The sequence below is a fragment of the Cornus florida genome, unplaced genomic scaffold (assembly GCF_030987335.1).
Source record: "Cornus florida cultivar Cherokee Brave unplaced genomic scaffold, ASM3098733v1 CherokeeBrave_3.0.0_Hap2_Chr05, whole genome shotgun sequence".
Taxonomy (NCBI): Eukaryota; Viridiplantae; Streptophyta; class Magnoliopsida; order Cornales; family Cornaceae; genus Cornus; species Cornus florida.
In genome coordinates, this window is record NW_026775575.1 from 41,812,401 (window position 1) to 41,833,279 (window position 20,879).

The 20,879-nt window shown below is 40.2% G+C and overlaps 1 protein-coding gene across 2 annotated transcripts in view; it reads left to right on the forward strand.

The window, feature by feature from the left end:
- LOC132306359 (serine/threonine-protein kinase TOUSLED) overlaps positions 1-10,705 on the forward strand; it is a 51,578-nt gene extending 40,873 nt beyond the window's left edge. For both annotated transcript variants that reach the window (XM_059803722.1, XM_059803723.1), the window contains 3 exons: positions 7,993-8,047; positions 8,362-8,523; positions 10,264-10,705. In XM_059803722.1, coding sequence (XP_059659705.1) covers positions 7,993-8,047; positions 8,362-8,523; positions 10,264-10,359 — 313 coding nt within the window. In that variant the 3' untranslated portion in view covers positions 10,360-10,705. The remainder of the gene's footprint in view (positions 1-7,992; positions 8,048-8,361; positions 8,524-10,263) is intronic.
- Positions 10,706-20,879: the final 10,174 nt, after the last annotated feature.

Genomic DNA, 20,879 nt, shown 5'->3' on the forward strand with positions numbered 1-20,879 from the left:
TAGATACATGTTTTGATTCATGGAAATATGGGCCGAATGCATGAAATTGTTTTTGGAGTAAATCTATTTAAATAAGAAATTACAAAACCAATGATGCTATCTTTGGGAGCACTGAATTGGCGTTTGAACTAAATTTCCTCCAATTTCAATTCCAAGGCACCGATTCAGTGCTGCCGGTGTTGTTAAAGGTGCGCCTAGGTGTGCCTAGGTGCGAGGCGCTGGTCTAGCACCTGTTGTCAGCCCAGGCGCAGTGATGTTTACTAGGTGTGTGCCTGGGATACGCCTCCTGTTTGTCAGGCGCACCTAGTTGCACAACTCGAGCCTGATTATTTAAAAAAAAATTTGATTATTCTAATTCTTAAGCCAAGAAGGGAACCTTTGTTAACTTCTGAGACTTTTGTTCAAAAGAATAAACAAATAAGACAGACCAAACGTATCAGAGAAGGAGAGGAAGGAACGAGAGAGAGTTTGTCGTGGCAGAGATGCGGCCGGAGTCCACTGCTCCGACCAGTCACCGGAGTCATTAACTCCGGTGAAATCCTGTGTCATTTTTCTTTTTGTTTCCCTTTTCTCTGTCGGCTGTGTGTTTTCGGTTTCTGTTGCGTGGATTTGCTAATGAAAGTGCTGGAGAGTCAGAAGCAGTCTTATTTGGAGGTTGCTCTTTTACCTCGTCTGGACCTAAAAGGAGAGGTGGAACGGATTCCTTCCTCGAGGGATCATGTGTTTAGAGTGGACACTCACAGTTCTTCCTCTCGAGAACGTGTTCTTAGGGCTTGTCTGGTTGGGAGATTCGATAGAGAGGTGGGGTCTTTGGAGGACATTGAAGATTGGGCTACGAAGACTTGGTTGATTTCGGGAGGAGTTAGGGTGAATTCTTTGCCGGACGGACTTCTGTTGTTCCGGTTCCCGTCGGTGTTGGAGGCTCATAAGGTGCTGGATTGGGGCAAGAAATCTTGGGGTGAGGCTCAACTCCTTATTGACCCCTGGTACTTTAGGGTTGGGTGTTCTGGTTTGAGATTGAGGCACAATTTCCGGCGAGTCATTCTGTATGGTCTGCCGCTGCACCTTTGGTGTCAGAAGCTCTTCGTTGCCATTGGTGACGCATGTAGCGGGTTTAGAGATGTGGAGGCCTTCGAAATGAGTGATACGGAAAGAATTGTGATCACTGTGGCTGGGGGTGGAGTGATTCCGGCGAGTGTGGTTGTGGAGGATGGAAGATGGGCGTTCAGAATCTCGCTTTCTGAAGAGATCGATCCGATAATGGTCTCGCTGACTGGGACATGTTTCGGAGAAAGTAATTCGGGATCACCGGAGGCGTTGGCTTGCATCTCTCGTTCGGTTTACAGTCATGGAGGTGGGGATGGAGCTAAGCCGGTTTTCCATCAGAGGGAGATGCAGAGTAACCAGACCCAAGGTCAGGGACGTGTGAACAGCCACGCGCCCAAGGCACGTGGAATTGGGAAGGCTTCGTCTGGGACACGTGGTTGGAGGAGAAAGGATAACCGTTTTGAGTGGATGACAGCTACCCTCCCTCGTGCCGAGTCACGTGCTACTCTTGATATTTTAAATTCATCTTCTTTTGGGCCGGGTGGTGTTGGGCCTAGATTTCGTGGGACTCATGCAGCGGTCTAAAAAGCCACTGGGAAGGATTCTTTTGCGTGGGGTGGGCCTAGGTCATCCATTGGGCCGAGGCGGGTCATTAAGTCCGTTAAACGGGATGGACGATCTAAGCAATCTGGGCCTCTTTGTTCCTCTGGACCGGTTCAGGTGAAGACAAGAGTGGATAAAGGAAGGTTGGTTAAATGGGGCCCAAACAACCATCTCTCAATTTCCTTCCACAGTGGGTAGCCCATTGCATCCTTAGAAGCAGGTCAAAGTCATGGCATTCCAGAACTTGACTTGGTTTCGTCACAGAGAGTTTCGATCTCACATGTTTGGTCGAGAAAGGAGAAGGCGAATTGGGTGAAGGTGAGTTCGAAGGTGTCAAAAGGGGCTGGGGCTAGCTCAAAGAATTTCCGGCATGGGTCGTGCTGTCAGAATCGACTATTGGGTAACAGATTTGAAATCCTTCAATCTGGTTTTTTGGGAGATGACGAGAAAGGTGAATGTGTTTCTATTAAGAAGGATGTTCCATCTCGGAGTTTGCCGATTATTCCCAGTAAGAAATGGACTAGGAAGGACAAACAGAAATGGGTGGCCCGTAAGGTGTCTCATTCGTGCCCAGGTATGTCGAGTTCCTTTCATGCCCGGAAACCTGCATCTTTTTCTATTTCTGCTTCTACTCCCTCTTGCGAGTTGAATAGGAAAGGGGGTGAGATTGTTGCTGGGAGGCATCATTTGCTTTCACCTGTTGTTGAGGCTGAATTGGTGGAAGGGATGATCTCTACGGTTGGCTCGGAGTTTGGGACTGTTGGGCCGTCAGAAAGGGATGGGACGGTTTGCTTGTCTGGTGACAGGGAGGTGGATAGACACTCTGTAGTGATCGCCGAGACTTGTTCGGAATTTTCCTCAGCCTCTAGGTTTGACTCTTCAGGGGAGGAGATGGGTAGGGAGGCTAAGCTCCGTTTGGGTGGATCGGAAGGGGTGTGTTCTTCTTTTAAGGGTGATACAGTGGCTTGTCTGAAGGATCTTGTGCCTGATGTGGTGACTGTTTGCGTGGGTAAAGATATCCGCATCTCCCTCAGCGAGGAATCAGCTTTTCTTTTGGTGAAGGAGCTGCAGAAGCACAGATTCTCGATCGATGACCATTCTGTTGACTGTAACTCGGTCCCGGTTACACAGAGTGATGTGTTGGATATTAGAGAGGACTGGTTATCATCTGTGGATGAAGCTGTGGAGGCCAAGGGAGGTATGGCTGATGGGAGCAGAATGGATCAGGGGAGTTCTCTGGATATGATTTTGTGGGAGGAGGAGGGTTTTGCTAATTTGGGGGTGGTGGACCCTTCGTCTGTAGTTCATCCAGAGGAGATGGGCACCAAGGTGTGTAGGCAGGAAGGTGAGGACACTGGATTGGATTGGGTTAAGGCTAACATTGGGGCTACTTGTGATCTACTGGGGGTCTCATGTAAAGGAAAGCGTGATCAAGCCTTGGCAATCCTTCAGGCCACGGCAGAGGGGAGAGAAGGGGAGATGATTCAATTTTCCAGAAGGAGGAGTAGGAAGAAGAAGAACCTGACTCCGGGAAAAGGGGAAAGGGAGCTTAGAAATTTGTGTTGTGATGTGAATTATGATAGAGTGAGTGGGGGGGAGAAGGAGAGGGGTAATGCTAAGGGAGGAGGGAGGGGTAGGGGGGTGAAGGGGATGATTGTTTCCTCATGAAGTTTTGAATTTTATCTTGGAATGTCCGCGGTCTGAACGATCCGGGCAAGCGCAGGGTGGTGAAGATGGCAGTGAGGAAATGGGGGGTGCACTTGGTGTGTCTTCAAGAAACAAAGATTGATTCTTTGTCTGATCGGGTGGTGAAAAGTCTGTGGGGCAACCGCTTTGTTGAATGGGAGGCGTTGGATGCTGCTGGGACTTCAGGAGGTGTTCTTATTATGTGGGATAGGAGATGGCTGACTAAAGTTGATGTTTGCAGAGGGAGATTTTCCTTATCTTGTGCTTTTGTGATGGAGGAGGATGGCTTCACTTGGGGTTTTTCTGGGGTGTATGGGCCGATTGATGATGTTGAGAGGGATGGTTTGTGGGAGGAGTTGAGTGGGGTGAAGGGGAGGTGGTCTCTTCCTTGGTGTATGGCAGGTGACTTTAATGTGGTTAGATCTCCGGCGGAGAGGTCTACAGTTGGCCCATGGACCCAGGCTATGATGCACTTTTCTGATTTTATTGATGGCCACCAGCTTATTGATCTCCCCCTTGAGGGAGCTTCCTTTACTTGGTCCAGCGGAAGGGAAGTTCCAACTCTCTCTCGCATTGATAGATTCTTGATTTCAGGTGAATGGGAGGAGAAATTCCCGGATGTTGTTCAGGCAGTTTTGGCTAGGGTGACGTCGGATCACATTCCTTTGGTTTTGGATTGTGGAGGTTTGAGACCTCGCAGTACTCCTTTCAGATTTGAGAACATGTGGCTTCGTGCGGTTAACTTCCAGGAACTTGTCCATTCTTGGTGGGAGGAGAATCTGGTGGTGGGTACATCGAGCCATATCCTTGCCGGAAAGCTTCGGATCTTGAAAACAAATCTTAAAAGGTGGAATAAGGAGGTATTTGGGAGCTTGGTGTGGAGGAAGAATAGGGCTTTGGCTGATATTGCGGAGATTGATCGATTGGAAGGGGAGGGTGCTATTTCGGAATCTCAACGCAGTAGAAGAGCAGCTTGCCAGGCAGAATGTGTGGAGATTGCTCTTTTGGAGGAAATCTCGTGGCGTCAGAAATCTCGGGCATTATGGCTCAAAGAGGGGGATCGTAATACGAAGTTTTTTCACAGAACTGCTAATGCTAATAGGAGGAGTAATCATATTGGGCGGATGTGTGTGGATGGTGCAGTTTTGTCTTCGGAGGAGGAGGTGCGAAGTGCTATTGTCTCTTTCTATCAAGGACTTTATTTTGAGCCTCTTCATTGGAGACCTCGTCTAGATGGGCTTCACTTCGATTCTATTTCTGCCTTGGAGAGAGATGAGCTGGAAAATCCTTTTTCGGAGGAGGAAGTGCTGAAGGCTTTAAAGAGTTACAATGGTGATAAGGCTCCAGGTCCAGATGGTTTCACGATGAGATTTTTGCTGGAAAGCTGGGAGGTGGTCTGATATGAGGTTATGGGCACTTTTCATCAGTTTCATTCCACGGGGCAATTTGAGAAATCGCTTAATGCATCTTTTATTGCCCTTATTCCTAAAAAGGGTGGTGCTTCTAATATCAAGGATTTTAGACCCATTAGTCTGATCGGGTGCATTTACAAGATCATTGCAAAAGTCCTTGCCTTTAGATTGAGGGAGCACCTGGATGGAGTTATCTCTGAGTCTCAGAATGCTTTCGTTGGGGGTAGACAGATTCTGGATTCCGCTCTTATTGCTAGCGAATGTGTGGATTCTAGACTTCGTAGTGGGATTCCTGGTGTTCTATGCAAGCTGGATATTGAGAAAGCCTATGATTATGTTTGTTGGAATTTCCTGTTCTATCTGTTGGAGAGGATGGGTTTTGGTGAGAGATGGAGGAAGTGGATTGTTTCTTGTGTTTCCACTGTCAGGTTTTCGGTGTTGGTGAATGGCTCTCCTTCGGGATTCTTTGGCAGTTCTCGTGGGTTGAGACAGGGGGACCCTCTCTCCCCTTTTCTTTTTATTATTGTTATGGAGGCCCTTAGCAGGCTGATGAGAAGGGCGGTGGATTTGGGTTTTCTTAGGGGTTTCAAGATTGGCCCTGAATCAGTTCAGCAGTTGGAGATCTCTCATTTACTTTTTGCGGATGACACTATTGTTTTTTGTGAGACTGATATTTCCCAGTTGAGGTATCTGCGATGTGTCTTGGTTTGCTTCCAGGTTGTTTCTAGTTTGAAAGTTAACGTGGGAAAGAGTGTGATTGTTCCTGTGGGGGAAGTTCAGGAGGTGGACACTCTGGCTGCTGTTCTAGGATGTGGGACGCAAAGCTTTCCCATCTCGTACTTGGGTTTGCCGCTGGGGGACTCGGCTAGGAGGGTGGGAAGTTGGAACCCGGTGATTGAGCGGGTCGAGAGAAGATTAGCGGGTTGGAAAAAACAATATCTGTCAAAGGGCGGTAAAGTTACGTTAGTGAAGAGCACTTTGTCAAGCCTTTCAACGTACTTTCTTTCGCTTTTTCGTATTCCAGCCTCTATTGTTGGAAGAATAGAAATGCTCCAACGTAATTTCCTTTGGGGGGGTCGCGGAGAAGAGTTCAAGTATCATCTTGTCAAATGGGAACAGGTTTGCAGGCCTATTCGGTTGGGAGGGCTTGGAATTAGGAGATTGGCCACTTTCAATTGTGCTCTTCTTGGTAAGTGGCTTTGGAGATTTGGTAAGGAAAGACATAGATTATGGAGAAAGGTTATCTCATGTCGCTTTGGGGAGGAGAGAGGAGGGTGGTCAGCTGGATCAGTCAGGTCTGTTGGCGGAGTGGGGGTGTGGAGGGCCATTGGTAAGGGGTGGGATGCCTTTTCCAAACATACTAGATTCAAAGTTCGGGATGGAAGAACTATCCGGTTTTGGGAGGATCCATGGTGTGATGATAGGCCTTTGGCCCTTTTGTTTCCCAGGCTTTTTAGGATTGCTGTTGACAAACATGCAATGGTTGCTGACTATTATCGCCTTGATAGTGGAAGGTTGTCTTAGGATGTGCGTTTCCGGCGAGCTTTTCAGGATTGGGAGCTGGATGATGTCACTGGGTTTTTGGCTCTTCTTTACAGACAGGAGGTGGAGGGGTCTGGGGCAGATTCTTTGATTTGGGTGCCTTCTTCTCAGGGGATGTTCCAGGTCCGATCCTTTTTTGTGTGCCTTTCTGGTTTTCATGGTACCTCATTCCCATGGAAGACGGTGTGGAGGTCTAAGGCACCTCTTAGGGTGGCCTTTTTTGTGTGGACTGCAGCTTGGAGTAAGATTTTGACGTTGGACAACTTGAGGAAGAGAAGACATATCATTGTTAATAGGTGTTGTCTTTGCAAGATTAATGGGGAGTCGGTGGATCATCTTTTGTTGCACTGTCCTGTGGCTCATGATTGTTGGAGTTTGATGTTTGGCCTGTTTGGTATTCATTGGGTCATGCCTCGGACATCTTGGGAGTTGTTAGATATGTGGAGGGGCCAATGGGTGGGGGCTCAAGTCAGAGTTTTTTGGAGGGTGATCCCTTTTTGTATTTGGTGGAGCCTTTGGAGAGAGCGTAATGGAAGATCTTTTGAAGGAAAGGAATCCTCCATTGGGGTGTTAAAATTTTCTATCATTTGTAATTTGTTTTGTTGGGGTCAGGGGAGAGACTACTCCTCTCTTGAGGAGATTGTTGACTTTATGAGTTCTTTGAATTCATAGGCTCCGTTTTGTCTTTGTATAGTTTGGGTCGCGTTCCCCTTTTTGAACGCTTTTAATTCAATTTACTTATCAAAAAAAAAAAACGTATCAGAGAAGGAACTTTTGTTCAAAATAATAAAGCCCAAGAGTCAAAGTGTCAAATGAACTGTCTTTTTTTACTTCTCTCTCTGTATTTTTTTTTTTTGGGGCTCTATCTACCAAACGTACCAGTGGAATCCCATGTTTTATTTGTTAGCTTCAGTTCGCTTGCTATGATAAGCAAGATGGTTTTAGTTCAAAATCTAAGTAAAACAAAACTAATGGACATGAATTTTGTGGTGTCTAGGCAACCATAATACAAGTAGCCAGACTTGCTTCTTGCTTTCTGACAGGAATGGCCTGACTTGATTCTTAATATGATTTTGGATTTCTCATAAAGGATGTCAAAACTTTGTTGTGATTGGAATTTGATTCAGGTAAGGCTTCTACAACGAATGGTATTTCACGTATTTATGGATCATTTATCCAACACTATCTACAGTGAAATAAATAAATAAAGTTCCAGGAAGATTTCTACACCTCACATCTACTTAAATTGTGGGAATATTATAATCTCCCTCATAATATTAGAAACCAATTTGTGATATTCACGTTTTACCTGTTATACTTGTAGGACTGTTTCTGGATCGTCCCTCTTAATCCAAATTGTCATATTCCCATCCCTCTGCAACTGTATTCTTCTCTTGGAAAGATGATTTTGAAAAATTTAATTGAGTACTGCAGAATCCAGATAAAGTTGAATGGTAATAAAAGAACTCATGTTGCTGATGATAAGTAGTGGAACTATTAGTTTATAAAATTGAGTTGAATTTTGTAATGAAGAATCCTTCCATACCTTTGTTCCCCCACTTGTGAACACGAATAAATGAAGTTAAACCCATCCTATTCTGATATTTTTTTTTTGTGTAAGCTTTGATCTTTACTTTGTAGCTGTTTACTGGTTTCTGCTCCATGATTTATTTTACCTGTTTTTCTTCTCCTGTAAATTCAGGTATCTTCCTCCAGAATGCTTTGAGCTAAGCAAGACTCCTCTCATATCATCAAAGGTCAGTGACAATGAACTTTGATTTTGCTTGTAAGGATATCTTATAAAAAATCAACCCAACTGTCTTTCGCCTGCTCCATTCTAAGCATGTAGTTCAATACCTGAAAGTTACCATTTTGAAGTGTTACTTACTTCAACAGATTGTCTGTTCAATACCTGAAAGTTACCTTTTTGAAGTGTACTCACTTCAACAGAATGTTTGTTAATGCTACTTTGTTGTTCATACAATTGTTCTTTTTTTTTTTTTTTCATCATCTTTTTTTTTGGCTTTATTCAGATTTTAGACCTCCTAAAATGTTACCCTTCTTTAAACAGGTTGATGTTTGGTCAGCTGGTATTCTATTTTACCAAATGCTCTTTGGCAGACGTCCTTTTGGGCATGACCAAACCCAAGAGAGAATTTTACGTGAAGACACCATTATCAAAGCCCGCAAGGTGGAATTCCCTTCGAGACCTGCTGTCTCAAACGAAGCAAAGGTGAATTTTTCACATTTGCTAAGTGCTGCCATATTTGTGTGTGTTCATTTATAGCGAACAAGTCACCATCTTTTCCCCATATGTTTTCTTTCACACAAAAACAAACGTTGGGAAATAGAAAATTGTATGCCCGGTACCTGAAATAAGGGGCGGAGCTAGAGGTGGGCATGGAAAGTTATTGAAATTTCTTCTATACCCTCGAAAAAAATGTTAGTATAAATGTACCTAACTTGTGACCCCCAAAACTTGTATAAAATTTTAATTGGCGCCCCAAAAGTTTTAAAATACTTATTTATTGGCCTCAATATCTATAAGTTTTCCCCTCTCAAAGCTCATAAAAAAAATTAATTTGGACCTTTATAGCATACTTTTGAAAGCAAATCATGTCAAATAAAATATAAATTCATTGTTATGGTAGTACTGACTGGAATGTATCATTATTTCATATACATTAATATTAGGGGTGGCCAAGGATTTGATCGGATCAGATTAGGCATCAATCCTAATCCGATCCGCTCTCCAAAGGATCAAACAAATCTTAATCCGCCACCGATCCGTTATCCCACGGATCGGATCCGTGTAATAACGGATCGGATCGGATTGAATCTGCGGATTGGGTTTTATTTAAATTATCCATTATTATTTTTATAATTAATATTATTTATTTATCTTTTAACCAGAACCCAATAGATAAAATTTTAATTTATTAATATTAATTAATATATTTAAATAATTATTAACTAATACATCCTTAAAGTCCATTAAATTAACTAATAAATTCTTTGAAAATATATATATATATTTCACGGATCGGATCGGATCGGACTCACGTATTGGATCGGATTTTTAATAGCCGAATCTGTGAGCTACGGGTTCAATTATTTTGAATTTGCCACCGGTCCGTGGGTGTAGCAATCTGATCCGATCCGCACAAATCGGACCGGATCGGATCGGATTCATAGATTATTTGCCCACCCCTAATTTATATATACACATGTATAATATCCATTATATTAATGCAAGGATAAAAGGGGAAAATAACAGTCATTATATTTAGTAAAAATGCATGAACCTTTCCCTGCCATTCATTTTCATTAAATAATATTATCATATATGCTAATATTTTTAGTTGTCACTTGTTAGATGACCAATTATATGGGTATTCCTTGTATAAGTTACTAAAACACCTTTTTATTTTGCTCCTATAATTCTGTTTCGTTCAAGTTTGGGAAATTCTGTTTATTTAAAATGTTACAATTTTTTTTCTTAATCTTTCGTTAAAATAATAATGACATATCTTTCTCAAAGTAGAATTAATGTAATAAAAAAATTAAGAGTTGAAACAACTGATGAATAAAATAGAGAAGCAGCAGTGATGAATATTGGTAAAAAATAGATTGGTTTTTCTTATTTTTTGGATTGTATTCCCCCCCGAATTCAAAATTAGCAAAAGTCTTCAGTCAAATTTCTGTCAAAGAGACATGGGTGGTGTAATTGTATGTTTCTGACTTCTCAAGGCTTAAACACAAGATGGGTATGTTGAATCGTCGAGAGGGTCTATAGTTAATATTGTATAATTTATTTTGTTTTGTACATGAAATTCTAGTTATCGGATCTGCTTTAAGATATCTAAATTTTTACTCATCATCCTTGAGGTACAAGGTTTTTGGTCCCTAGAATATTTATCATAGAAGTTTCACTTAATTTTAAATGATCTTGTATTTCTTTGATTTTACGCAGGAATTTATTCGCCGTTGTTTAACATATAACCAGGCAGAAAGGCCAGATGTACTATCTATTGCTCTGGATCCATACCTCACATACACAAAGAAATAATACCCAACCAATATACACTGAAGATGGGGCACCTTGGCCTAAAGGATCATGACAGTAGAGAGTTCCCTTTTTCAACATGAATCGAGGAGATATACCATAATACACAGAAAATTTTGTATAGGTTGTAAAGCTTCTTGTAATTTTCTCCTCCCTGTTTTTGTACCCAAAACTTAGGGTTCTGTTTTTCTCCCTCAGCATTAAGTCTCATTCGTTGCCTGGATTGTGTTCTGTTGAAAGCAACATTTCTTTTTCTTCGAAAAACGTATAGAAGGAAGAAAAGAAGTAGACTGTATTGGATGTATTCATAATTTATGTTTTAGATAATTTATTTTGTATGTTCACAGTTCATTCCTTGTTTTCGTAGTTGTATATTAAAGTTATACCCTTTCTTATATTCAGCTAGACTTTATCTTCCAGCATGAAAGAGTACACTGGCCTAGTGGCCTGTAATATCTTGCATTTATTCTTTGCCTCTCCAGATAGGTTGTAATAATTTGGTTCGAACTTTAAGGTCTGGTTCCGGTTTGAACCAGACCCAAACCCAAATCCAACTTATGTTCATCGGGCCTTTTGGGATTTGATATGATGGCATAATGCCCATGATGAAGTTGAGAAAGGGTAGATTCGTTCCAATTTTTTTTATCATTAGAGGGAGATAAGGTTCATTTGGGCTACTTTATCCGCTTATATGGTCTGCTTTAGAATTTTGGACCCGGATCATTTGGGCTGATTTTGCATTATATGCCATATTGACAGATCTGCTGGGTTTCGTTGAACGGCTTGACAGTTGACACTCGATCCATATACAACCCATTTAATGTGGGTTTTGTTAACCCGCTTGACCTGATCCGTATATGACCCATTTTGTGATCCATTTTTGACTTGCCCAAGCCCTTCCATTTGTTAAGCCTAGAGAATGTCGTCCATTTCTTTTATTAATGATAATAATAATAGACTACCATTTTTTTTTAGTCATTTTGCTCTATCTGTTTTTATTTATTTATTTTGAATGGATCACAAAATGGGTCATATACGGATCAGGTCTTTTGGGATTTGATATGATGGCATAATGCCCATGATGAAGTTGAGAAAGGGCAGATTCATTCAATTTTTTTTTATCATTAGAGGGAGATTTCATTTGGGCTGCTTTTTCCGCTTATATGGTCTGCCTTAGAATTTTGGACCCGGATCATTTGGGCTGATTTTGCATTATATGCCATATTGACAGATCTGCTGGTTTCGTTGAACGGCTTGGCAGTTGACACTCGATCCGTATATAACCCATTTAATGCGGGTTTTGTTAACCCGCTTGACCTGGTCCGTATATGACCCATTTTGTGATCCATTATTATTGAGGATGAAGATATCGAAGAAGAATTACAATATTGGAAGAATTCAGTTGTTTGTTATGTGCTTGGGAACAAACCTTATTATCCATATTTTAAGGCTTATGTGCAGAAACGATGGCACAAGGATGCGGTTGTGGTATACATGAAGGATGGCTTTTTTCAGGTTAGGTTTCCTTCAGAGGAGGATTTACTTCAGGTCCTATCGAGATTCCATACGTTCCAAGGTTGTGTTATTATTGTAAAGAAGTGGCATAAGAGTATTCAATTGGCAAGAGATATTTTAGAGACAGTTCCCATATGGGTGAAGGTGTGTGATCTACTTGTTCATGCTCAAAGTGGGGTATCAATATCAAAGCTTGTGTCAAATATTGCCAAACCATTATATATGGAAGATATAACCCTCAGTCACGAGAAGGGATTATTTGTTTGTGTGTTAGCAGAAATGGAGGTAGATGGAAAATTCCCAGAGATTATACAAACAAGGTTACATGGTTTCTCATGTAGAGCGAAGATTGAATACGAATGGAAGCCGCAAGTGTGTTCTTTATGTAAGAAAATGGATCATTCTGAAGCAATGTGTCCCCTAAATAAGGCTAAAGTTTCAAAGCCGAAGGAAAAGTGGGTGGTGAAGAGCAAACCAAGTGATCAAGGTCAAAAAGATTTGGTGCTATTACCAAGTATTGTTAATCCAGAAGATGCAGTAGAGGATTTGGAGGGTTTTACAGTATAGAAGAAATCAAAGGGTAAATCTAAAATAGGCCAATTAGAAAACCAAATACAGGTTATGACTGTGAATGCATTCCGGGTGCTTGGTGAAAATTCTGAAAGAAAGGTGGAGGTGGAGGATTTGACCACTAACGTTGAGATGAATAATGTTTCTTCCATGGTGGAGGTGAAAGGTGTAGAGTCTGTGCAGATTACAAAGGAGAACGAAGATTCATTACAGGCAATGGAAGAGGTTAATGGTACAGGATTAAATGATGGGCTGGGAGAAAGGCATTTAGAGATCATCAAAGGTGGAGACTCATCATCAACTGGGGACAGAAATTCTTCAAAGAAACAAAAGAAGAAATGTAGGAAGAAAGAAGTGGAGATGGATTCTAGTGTGGTGAGGATAACCAGAGGAATGATTGCAGGTGGGGTTGTGCCACCACTTTCCCTCCCTCAATGATAGGGATGTGGAATGTTCGAGGACTCAACAGGCTTGTAATGCAAAAAGAAGTGATAGCCTGGTTGAGTAGTTCCTCTATTTCGTTGTGTGGTTTAGTGGAAACAAGGGTTTCTAGTGTGAAGTTCCATAGACTAAAGGATAGAATTAGAAATAATTGGGTTTGGGTGAATAATTATAATGCAGATGCAGGAGGTCGTATTTGGAGTGGTTGGGATCCTTTAAAACTTGATGTGTCTATTTTAGAGTTTAAGGATCAGATGATTTTATTGGAGGTGGGACTCAGAGGGACCAATACAAAGGTTTTTGTTACCTTTGTATATGCTAAAAATACTGCTAAGGAGAGATGCCAGCTGTGGAAAGATTTGGAGGATTCTGTTCAGAAGATCAATGGTCCTTGGCTGTTGTTGGGTGATTGGAATATTGTTAGATTTAACAATGAAAAGAAAGGGGGTAGGGTACATCCTCCTAGGGTCTTTCAGGATTTTAATAATACAATTGATAAATTATGCTTAGCTGATATGCCTACTGCAAATGGTGTATATACATGGTGTAATAAGAGGTTCTGTAATAGGAGAATTTATGCCAAGCTTGATAGGGGTCTTATGAATGAGGAGTGAGCTCTTTCTTTCCCTGATTCTCATGTTTTTTTAACTCTTCTATTGACCTCTGACCATTGGGGGTTGTGTATTAAGTTCCCAATGAAGATTGCTACAGGACCTAAGCCTTTTAAGTTTCTGATGGTTTGGAATAAGCAACCAACAGTCAAAGTTGTGGTGGCTGAGGCTTAGAAGGCGAAGTTTAATGGTAATCCTATGAAAAAGCTGTTGTATAAATTGAAGCTATGCAAACAAGCTGTAAGAAAATGGAACACTGAGAAGTTTGGTTCTATATATGAAGAAGTCTTATCTTGCAGAAAAGAGTTGGGAAATATTCAGAAGCTAATGGTTGATGATCCAATGAATGAAATATTAATACAGCAAGAAGATGAAGGTCGAAGGAACTTGGAGAATGCAGTTTCTAATGAAACTATTACATTGGCTCAGAAATCAAGAATTCGTTGGGTTAAAGATCAGGATCGATGTACTAAGTTCTTCTATCAAAAAATCAAACAACACATGGTAGGTAATAATGTGACAACAATTCAAGTTGAGGGTGAAACCAGTTCTAATCCTGTAGTCATTAATAATACCTTTGTGGAGCATTTTAAGAATGCTTTTGCTGATACATATGATAAGCGCCGAATATTGCATATTCAAGCGCCCTTAGTTGCATTAGTTAAATCCATTATTCGATTATTCTATATAAATTATCTTCATTTGCACGTTTTTATATATTTTCAGGTTCATTGGCAAAAAAGGAGCAAAAATGGTGTTTTGTTCAATCTTTGAATAGCAATGTGCTCAAGGCTAAAGTTCTGGCAGCAGTGGAATCTGACTTTGCTTGCCATTTTTGACCTATCAAACTCGAGAACTGGACTTCCATTAAAACATGAAATATTTAGAGCTTTGAATTAGCTTTCCAAATCTTTAAACGGTTCATCATTTGGAGTTCGGAGCAGAAAGTTATGGCTGTTCTACCAAAGTAGTGCAAAGCAGGTCAAGAGGAAGGAGCATACTGGTCCAACTTCGAGCGCTCGAAGTGCTTAGTTCGAGTGCTCGAACTATGGGCAGAATACTCTCCGGGAACCATCACTTCAGCCCACTTGCACCTTGTTTCCCTCATTTCTGATTTCTATCTTTATGGGTTGGTTGGAGATGTCTTTTGGTGGGAGTTGAGCCTTGTTTGGTGGGAGGGGATGTCTATAAAGGAGGAAAACCACACATAACAATATCATATCTCATCTTTGCAAGATTTTTGGAGAGAGAAAAAGGAGAAAAAGATAGAGTTCTTGAAGCCAAGGGAAGGGAGCTCGAAAATGGAGGTTGCATCCAAGCTTCTTCCTTCTTCTAAGGCTCCCATGGGTAACTAAGCCTCCATCTAGGGAGGTGATGAGGCCCCTCCCTTGTAAGCATGTTCTAATTTAGGCTATATTTTGGGGATTACAATGTATATTCTTTGGTCTTTTCACGGTCTAGAGCATTTTGCCTTTTGTAATGGATCTTCATGTATTTAAATGATTAATGTTGAGTCAATTATCTATCTTAGATGGTTTATTCTTTTAATCATATTGCTTGCACTCTCATGGTGACAATGGTAGTGAGATCATGGAATTGTTTTAATGGCATGGAGTTGGAGGACTTTGATAGATCATTGCTCAGGTGAAACCTTTGATGATTTATGCTTATTTCTTACCTTCATGTGCTTCATCATTTTATCTAGGGCTTGATAGTCTTTCATTAACGTAAATGTGGTTAAGCTACACCTTAGTTAGGTAGTCTAAACATGTTAACCTTTGATGGATCATGCTTGCTTCAGATTTAATGAACTTCTTGAGGATATTATAGCAACCAAGTGTTGCTATGTATCATGACCATAGTATATATTGTTTTTCCCCCAATTTAGCTCTAATCTAGCATGTGTATAGGGATGGAGCTAGATTCACTTCCCTAGTCCTCTTTACTTGTATTTCATCTCCTTTAAATTCTTGCAAGCTTTTAATTTATGCACCTTAATTTCATAGCTTAAGTGACAACCAACAAATCCTCTATGAACACCCCAATCATTCTAACAAGACTCTAGACACTTAGGTTGTCATAGATTAACGCAGTCCCAGTGGTTCGACTTACCCGACCAATAGCCCTATTTTACAATGATTTCGTGCTATTGCGAAGGTTGATTTTTAATTGTAATCGACTCAACCGATCAATATATGGTTTGTATTGTGATCCTGAGGTTCGGTACATTAGGAAAACTTTAGATATGGATGAAATTGGTATGTTGGAGGCTGCTGTTTCTAAAGAAGAATTGAAGATGACAGTTTTTGGCATGGGAGCTGATAGAGCTCCAGGACCAGATGGATTCACAGCCCGTTTCTTTAAACAATATTGGAGTATAGTGGGGGAGGATTTCACTGATGCTATTTTGCACTTCTTCAAGCAACCAGTTCTGGGCAGAGGCATAAATAGTACATTCATTACCTTAATTCAGAAGAAAAAGGATGCAATTACAGTTGGGGACTTCAGGCCTATATCTCTATGCAATGTTTTTTATAAAGCGATTTCCAAGATTCTTGCTAATAGATTGTCCAAGGTTTTGGGGAGGATTGTTGGCAGTGAACAATCTGCTTTCATTTAGAATAGAAGGATCCAAGATAACATCATTATGGCCAATGAACTTTTGAGGGGTTTTGGTTCTAAAAGGGCTAAACCAACCTTAGCTTGGAAGATTGATTTGAGAAAGGCATATGATACTGTGAACTGGAACTTCCTTTTACAGTTGCTAAAACTATTTGGATTTGGTGATTAGTGGATTAAATGGATAAAAGAATGTATCTCCTCTCTTTGGTTTTCTATTCTTGTTAATGGTTTACCTCAGGGATTTTTTTAGCCTGAAAGAGGTCTTAGGCAGGGATGTCCTTTATCCCCTCTATTGTTCACATTGATTACTGAATATTTTTCAGGTATGATGGAAAGAGAGGTGAGGAAAGGGACGGTGGTTCCTTCAGAGGCTGCTGTTAAGAATGGAATTCCAATTACCCATCAGTTTTTTGCTGATGACCTGTTATTGGTGGTAAGAGCTAACATGGCCTCTATTCTAACTGTCAAACGTTTATTGATTCAATTTGAAAAGACCTTAGGATTAGCTGTCAATAAGGAAAGATTAGAGGTTTATCTTACTAGAACGGTGAGAAGAAGGGCTGCTATTATTAGAACTTTAGGATGTAGGGTGGGTAAACTACCTTTCATCTATTTGCGGCTGCCTATATCTGATAAATTGTTGAGGAAAGTCGATTGTCTCAATCTGGTTGATAAAGTAATCGCTGTTACTTATAGATGGAATGGTATGAATATATCAATGGCTGGGAGATTAGAGCTTAGCAGAGCTGTGATTTTTCCAATGGTACAATATTGGACTTCAATTTTTTCCTTACCTGCAGCTGTTTCAAACTTGATTGAGAGGAGAATGAGGAACTTTGTTTGGGGTCATACTGAAAATAGAAAGAAGATGCATGGGCTCAGGTGGAAGAATCTCACAGTACCTAAAGAGGAAGAAGGTTTGGGGTTAAGAAAACTTGTGGATATTGATAAAGCTGCCAAAGTAAGTCTTGCTTGGGATTTTCTGCTTTCAAAAGATAGGATTTGGGTTGCTTGGTTTCAGCATTGCTATTTGAGAAATGCATCTTTTTGGAATGTTGTTCCTAGAGATAATTCATCTGCTGTGTGGAGAAGTATTGTGGCTGTCAGAGATATTGTTAAAGTAAACTGCAGGTATAAAATTGGTGATGGCCAAAATATAAAAGTTTTCTTGGATCCATGGTGTGAAGGTAAGTTTCTCAGTGACTTATATAATCGTAGGGTGTTAAGGTGCTTGAGTAGGGATAAAAAGATCCCTATGAATGAACTTATTATAGAGGGGCAGTGGAATATGGATAAATTGTCTGCTACTACTCAAGACATGATTCAGATGTTTCAAACTCAAACGATTCATTGAGGGGATGATAAAATTCAATGGGTAACTACATTCAGTTTCAAAGCTGCTTGGGAAGCTACTCGTAACAGACTGCAGGAAGTTACATGGGCCGAGTTGTGCTAGAGTGGGGGGAGGCCTAGGTGGTCAGTACATACTGTTTTGCTGATGCAGAATGCTCTATTAACCCAATCTTACCTTCAGCGAAAAGGGTTTACCTTGGCATTGAGATGTTATCTATGTTTCGAGGAAGTTGAGAATATTGATCATATGTTTTGTTGGTGCAAGTATACTAGGAAAGTATGGGATTCTCTTTCTGATACTTGTGTTTGGAATTTACCAAAGTGTAATGGGATTCTTGAGTTGGCAGAATATTTTAAGTTGCAGTCTTAAGGGAAGGGTAGGAAGAAGATGGCAAGGATCATATTTACAGCTACTTTATATTTTCTTTGGTGGGAAAGAAATGACAGAATGTTTAATGATAGAATGAGAGAGTTTAAGGATTTAGCAAAATGTATTCTTTGGGAGGTACTTGATGTTCTTGGGGTATGCCTTCAGGACATTTTGTAGTTCTATTTCTTTTTGCTAGTTTGTGAGTTTTGTATATCCTTTATTTAAGGGTATTGGTTTGTTTTTTCTTTTTGTAAGGGGATGCCCTTACTTTTCTCTTGTACTATTTTGTTTATATTCCATTGAAATTCCTTCATTTAGGAAAAAAAAAAAAAAAAGAACGTTAAATCAAATTCGCACATATTTTTGTCCATGCTTAGGTTTGAATTCCTCAGTTTTTTTTTGGGTAATAGAAAAGTTATACCATTGAATTTGTAATATTTCCAATTTTCAGCATTTTCCATTTATCTGGAAATTTGTGAAGACAAGGGTATTTTCGTCCTTTCACTTTTCGTCCGGGATTGTGGTTGGGTCCGGTTGCTTTTTTCACATTTTAATTTATGTGAATTATGTGACAATTTTATGGTAATGTGTATTATTATTTGTGTGGTGTAGATAATTGAAGTATAAAGATAAAACAAAAAGAAAAGCTAGTGGCGGGACCCGCCACTCACACCATAAAAGGTCTAGAGACCATTTTTTTTTTTGCTCCATCTTTCTCTCTCCCCACTGAACTCTCTCCTCTCTCATTTTCTTCTTTTTTCTTTTCTTTTCAGAACCAAACTTGGGATCTTGATTCCTTCTTCATTTCTTATCGGAATTGAGTGCCATTTGAGGCAAAACGACGAGCGCGACGAGCTCTATGTGCTAGTACCAGAAATTCCAGCTTTTGGTCCTCTTTGGGAGCTCGAATTTAAGAACCCATTTCTAGGGATTTTGCTCATTTTGAGGTAGGGGCATCTTAATCCACTCCTTTCTTGTTCTATTGTGAATTACACCTCCTTGTTGTGTCAAACATGTTTAATTCGGAGTTAACTGTATCTATGATTGTATGAATGATGTCTAGAGAATTTTCAAGATCTTGAATATGACTTGTTTCATGTGTAAAGTATGTTTAGATGTTGTTTTATCATGCCCACTATGTGTTAACATGCTGAAAATGACTAATGAGAACATGTTTATTTAGATAGTGCCAAATTTCCAATTGTCATAATATTGAGATTATATGTACATCCATGCACATGTCATTGGGATGCATGAAATGGGAGAATTTGTCTTGAAATGAAAATGGGGAAAATTTTGGGAGAAGAGTTTTGTAAAATAGTTTTGATAAACCCAGTCGCTGCGGAGTTACCAACGGGCCGGAGGTTAATATAGCCTAGAGGAGACTAGGGAGTCGCCTTAGCGTGGTTAAGCTATTCGGGCCCATCGATGACGCTGTGGGGTTACCAAAGGTCTAGGGATGATAGCCAATCCTCCTCTCGTGTCGCGGTGGGGTTACCAAAGGGCGGGCTGTATTAACATTTGAAAGTGATGGTTTTGTGAATGAAAATGGGGAGTGACATTAACATGCATTGCATTTCATTACACTGCATGGTTTATAATTGGAATTGACGTGCATATTGTTTTAATTCCCTATATTGCATGATCCCTATTTCCCATTGGCCTATGCTTTGTTTGGATTCACAAGGACACAAGAATTGTGTCTTAAGTGTCACCTACTGAGCTTTATGCTCACTCTATTATTTAATAATTTTTTTTCAGGAAACGGGAAAGAAGTGGCAGATGACATTCTACCACAGACTTAGTATGGATTAGGAGCTTATTTTGTTGTTCTTGTACTTGGGCCTCACTATTTTTGTAAGACTAAGCATAATGTATTTTGTACGACTTATGGACTTTTAATATTATAATCGTACCTATGGACCGTAACTTTTGTGTGAGCTGTCTAAAAGTTGTAAAATATGGACATTAAAATTAATCTTGTATTTTGGGACTGTAATTATGCTATCTGGATGATATAGTACGCGGTTGTACCACTATGGAATGGATTAAATTAAGGCATGATGAATGGGTGAAAGGGATGCTGGAATATATATTTTGTGTTTATTGTGTTGGGACAGGTTAAAAATGTATTTAAACAGGTTGTGGTAGGCCCATTTTTAAAGGGGGGTCATGCCGAATTTTTTTTAAATGGTATCAGTTTAGGGTTGTTACAATATTAAAAGTTTGTTTGATTTATTTTATTCGATTTCAACAAACCTTTATTTAAACTTTTAGGATTAACAACATTACTCCATCTTTTCTCCACTCCCAAACAACCACACCAACAACCAAAATAAATTAACAAACATGAAAGGCTAGTAAAAAATAAGCCACATAAATCAGATTTAATACTTTAATGCATCAAGCTTTACATTTTGTCACATCACAATTGATACCAATAGCTAGGCCATACGTAATGGACATTATGGACATAGCAATTCCGGGAGTATTTTGTCAACGTGATAACCACTAATGAAAACTTCACATTTCTTTTTGTCGACGGCGTTTTGCACGTGCGGCGGGAGGAGAGCAGAAACAGGGAATGACGTGCCCGCACTTGAGCAAGCCAGATGGCACACAACGGGGGGAATCACCAGAGGCCCCCGGAAGTGGAAGGGTTGAGATGATAATGAAAGAAAGAAATAGAGAGACCAGCAGAAGATTTGCCATGGTACTCAAATATTGTTGGAAGGTGAATAGAGAGGGTGTGCTTATATATATCATTAACTTGAAATGCATTGCCTGCAAAGTCTTTATTTACACACTCTAGAATTGATGTCATGTACAATTTGTCAAAAGTTTACACTTATTTTGTCGAAAGTTTACAATTATGAATCTTTGATCTACCATTTAGCCATCTATGTCAATTAGTTTTTGACTCTATTATTGGATTGATCCCCCCTTGAGAATGACTACAATACAGAGAAAATAAAGAATGTGTCCTGTGCACGAGAATGGTAACAATGTGTCCAAGAGTGGATCCAGAAATTGTGAATGGT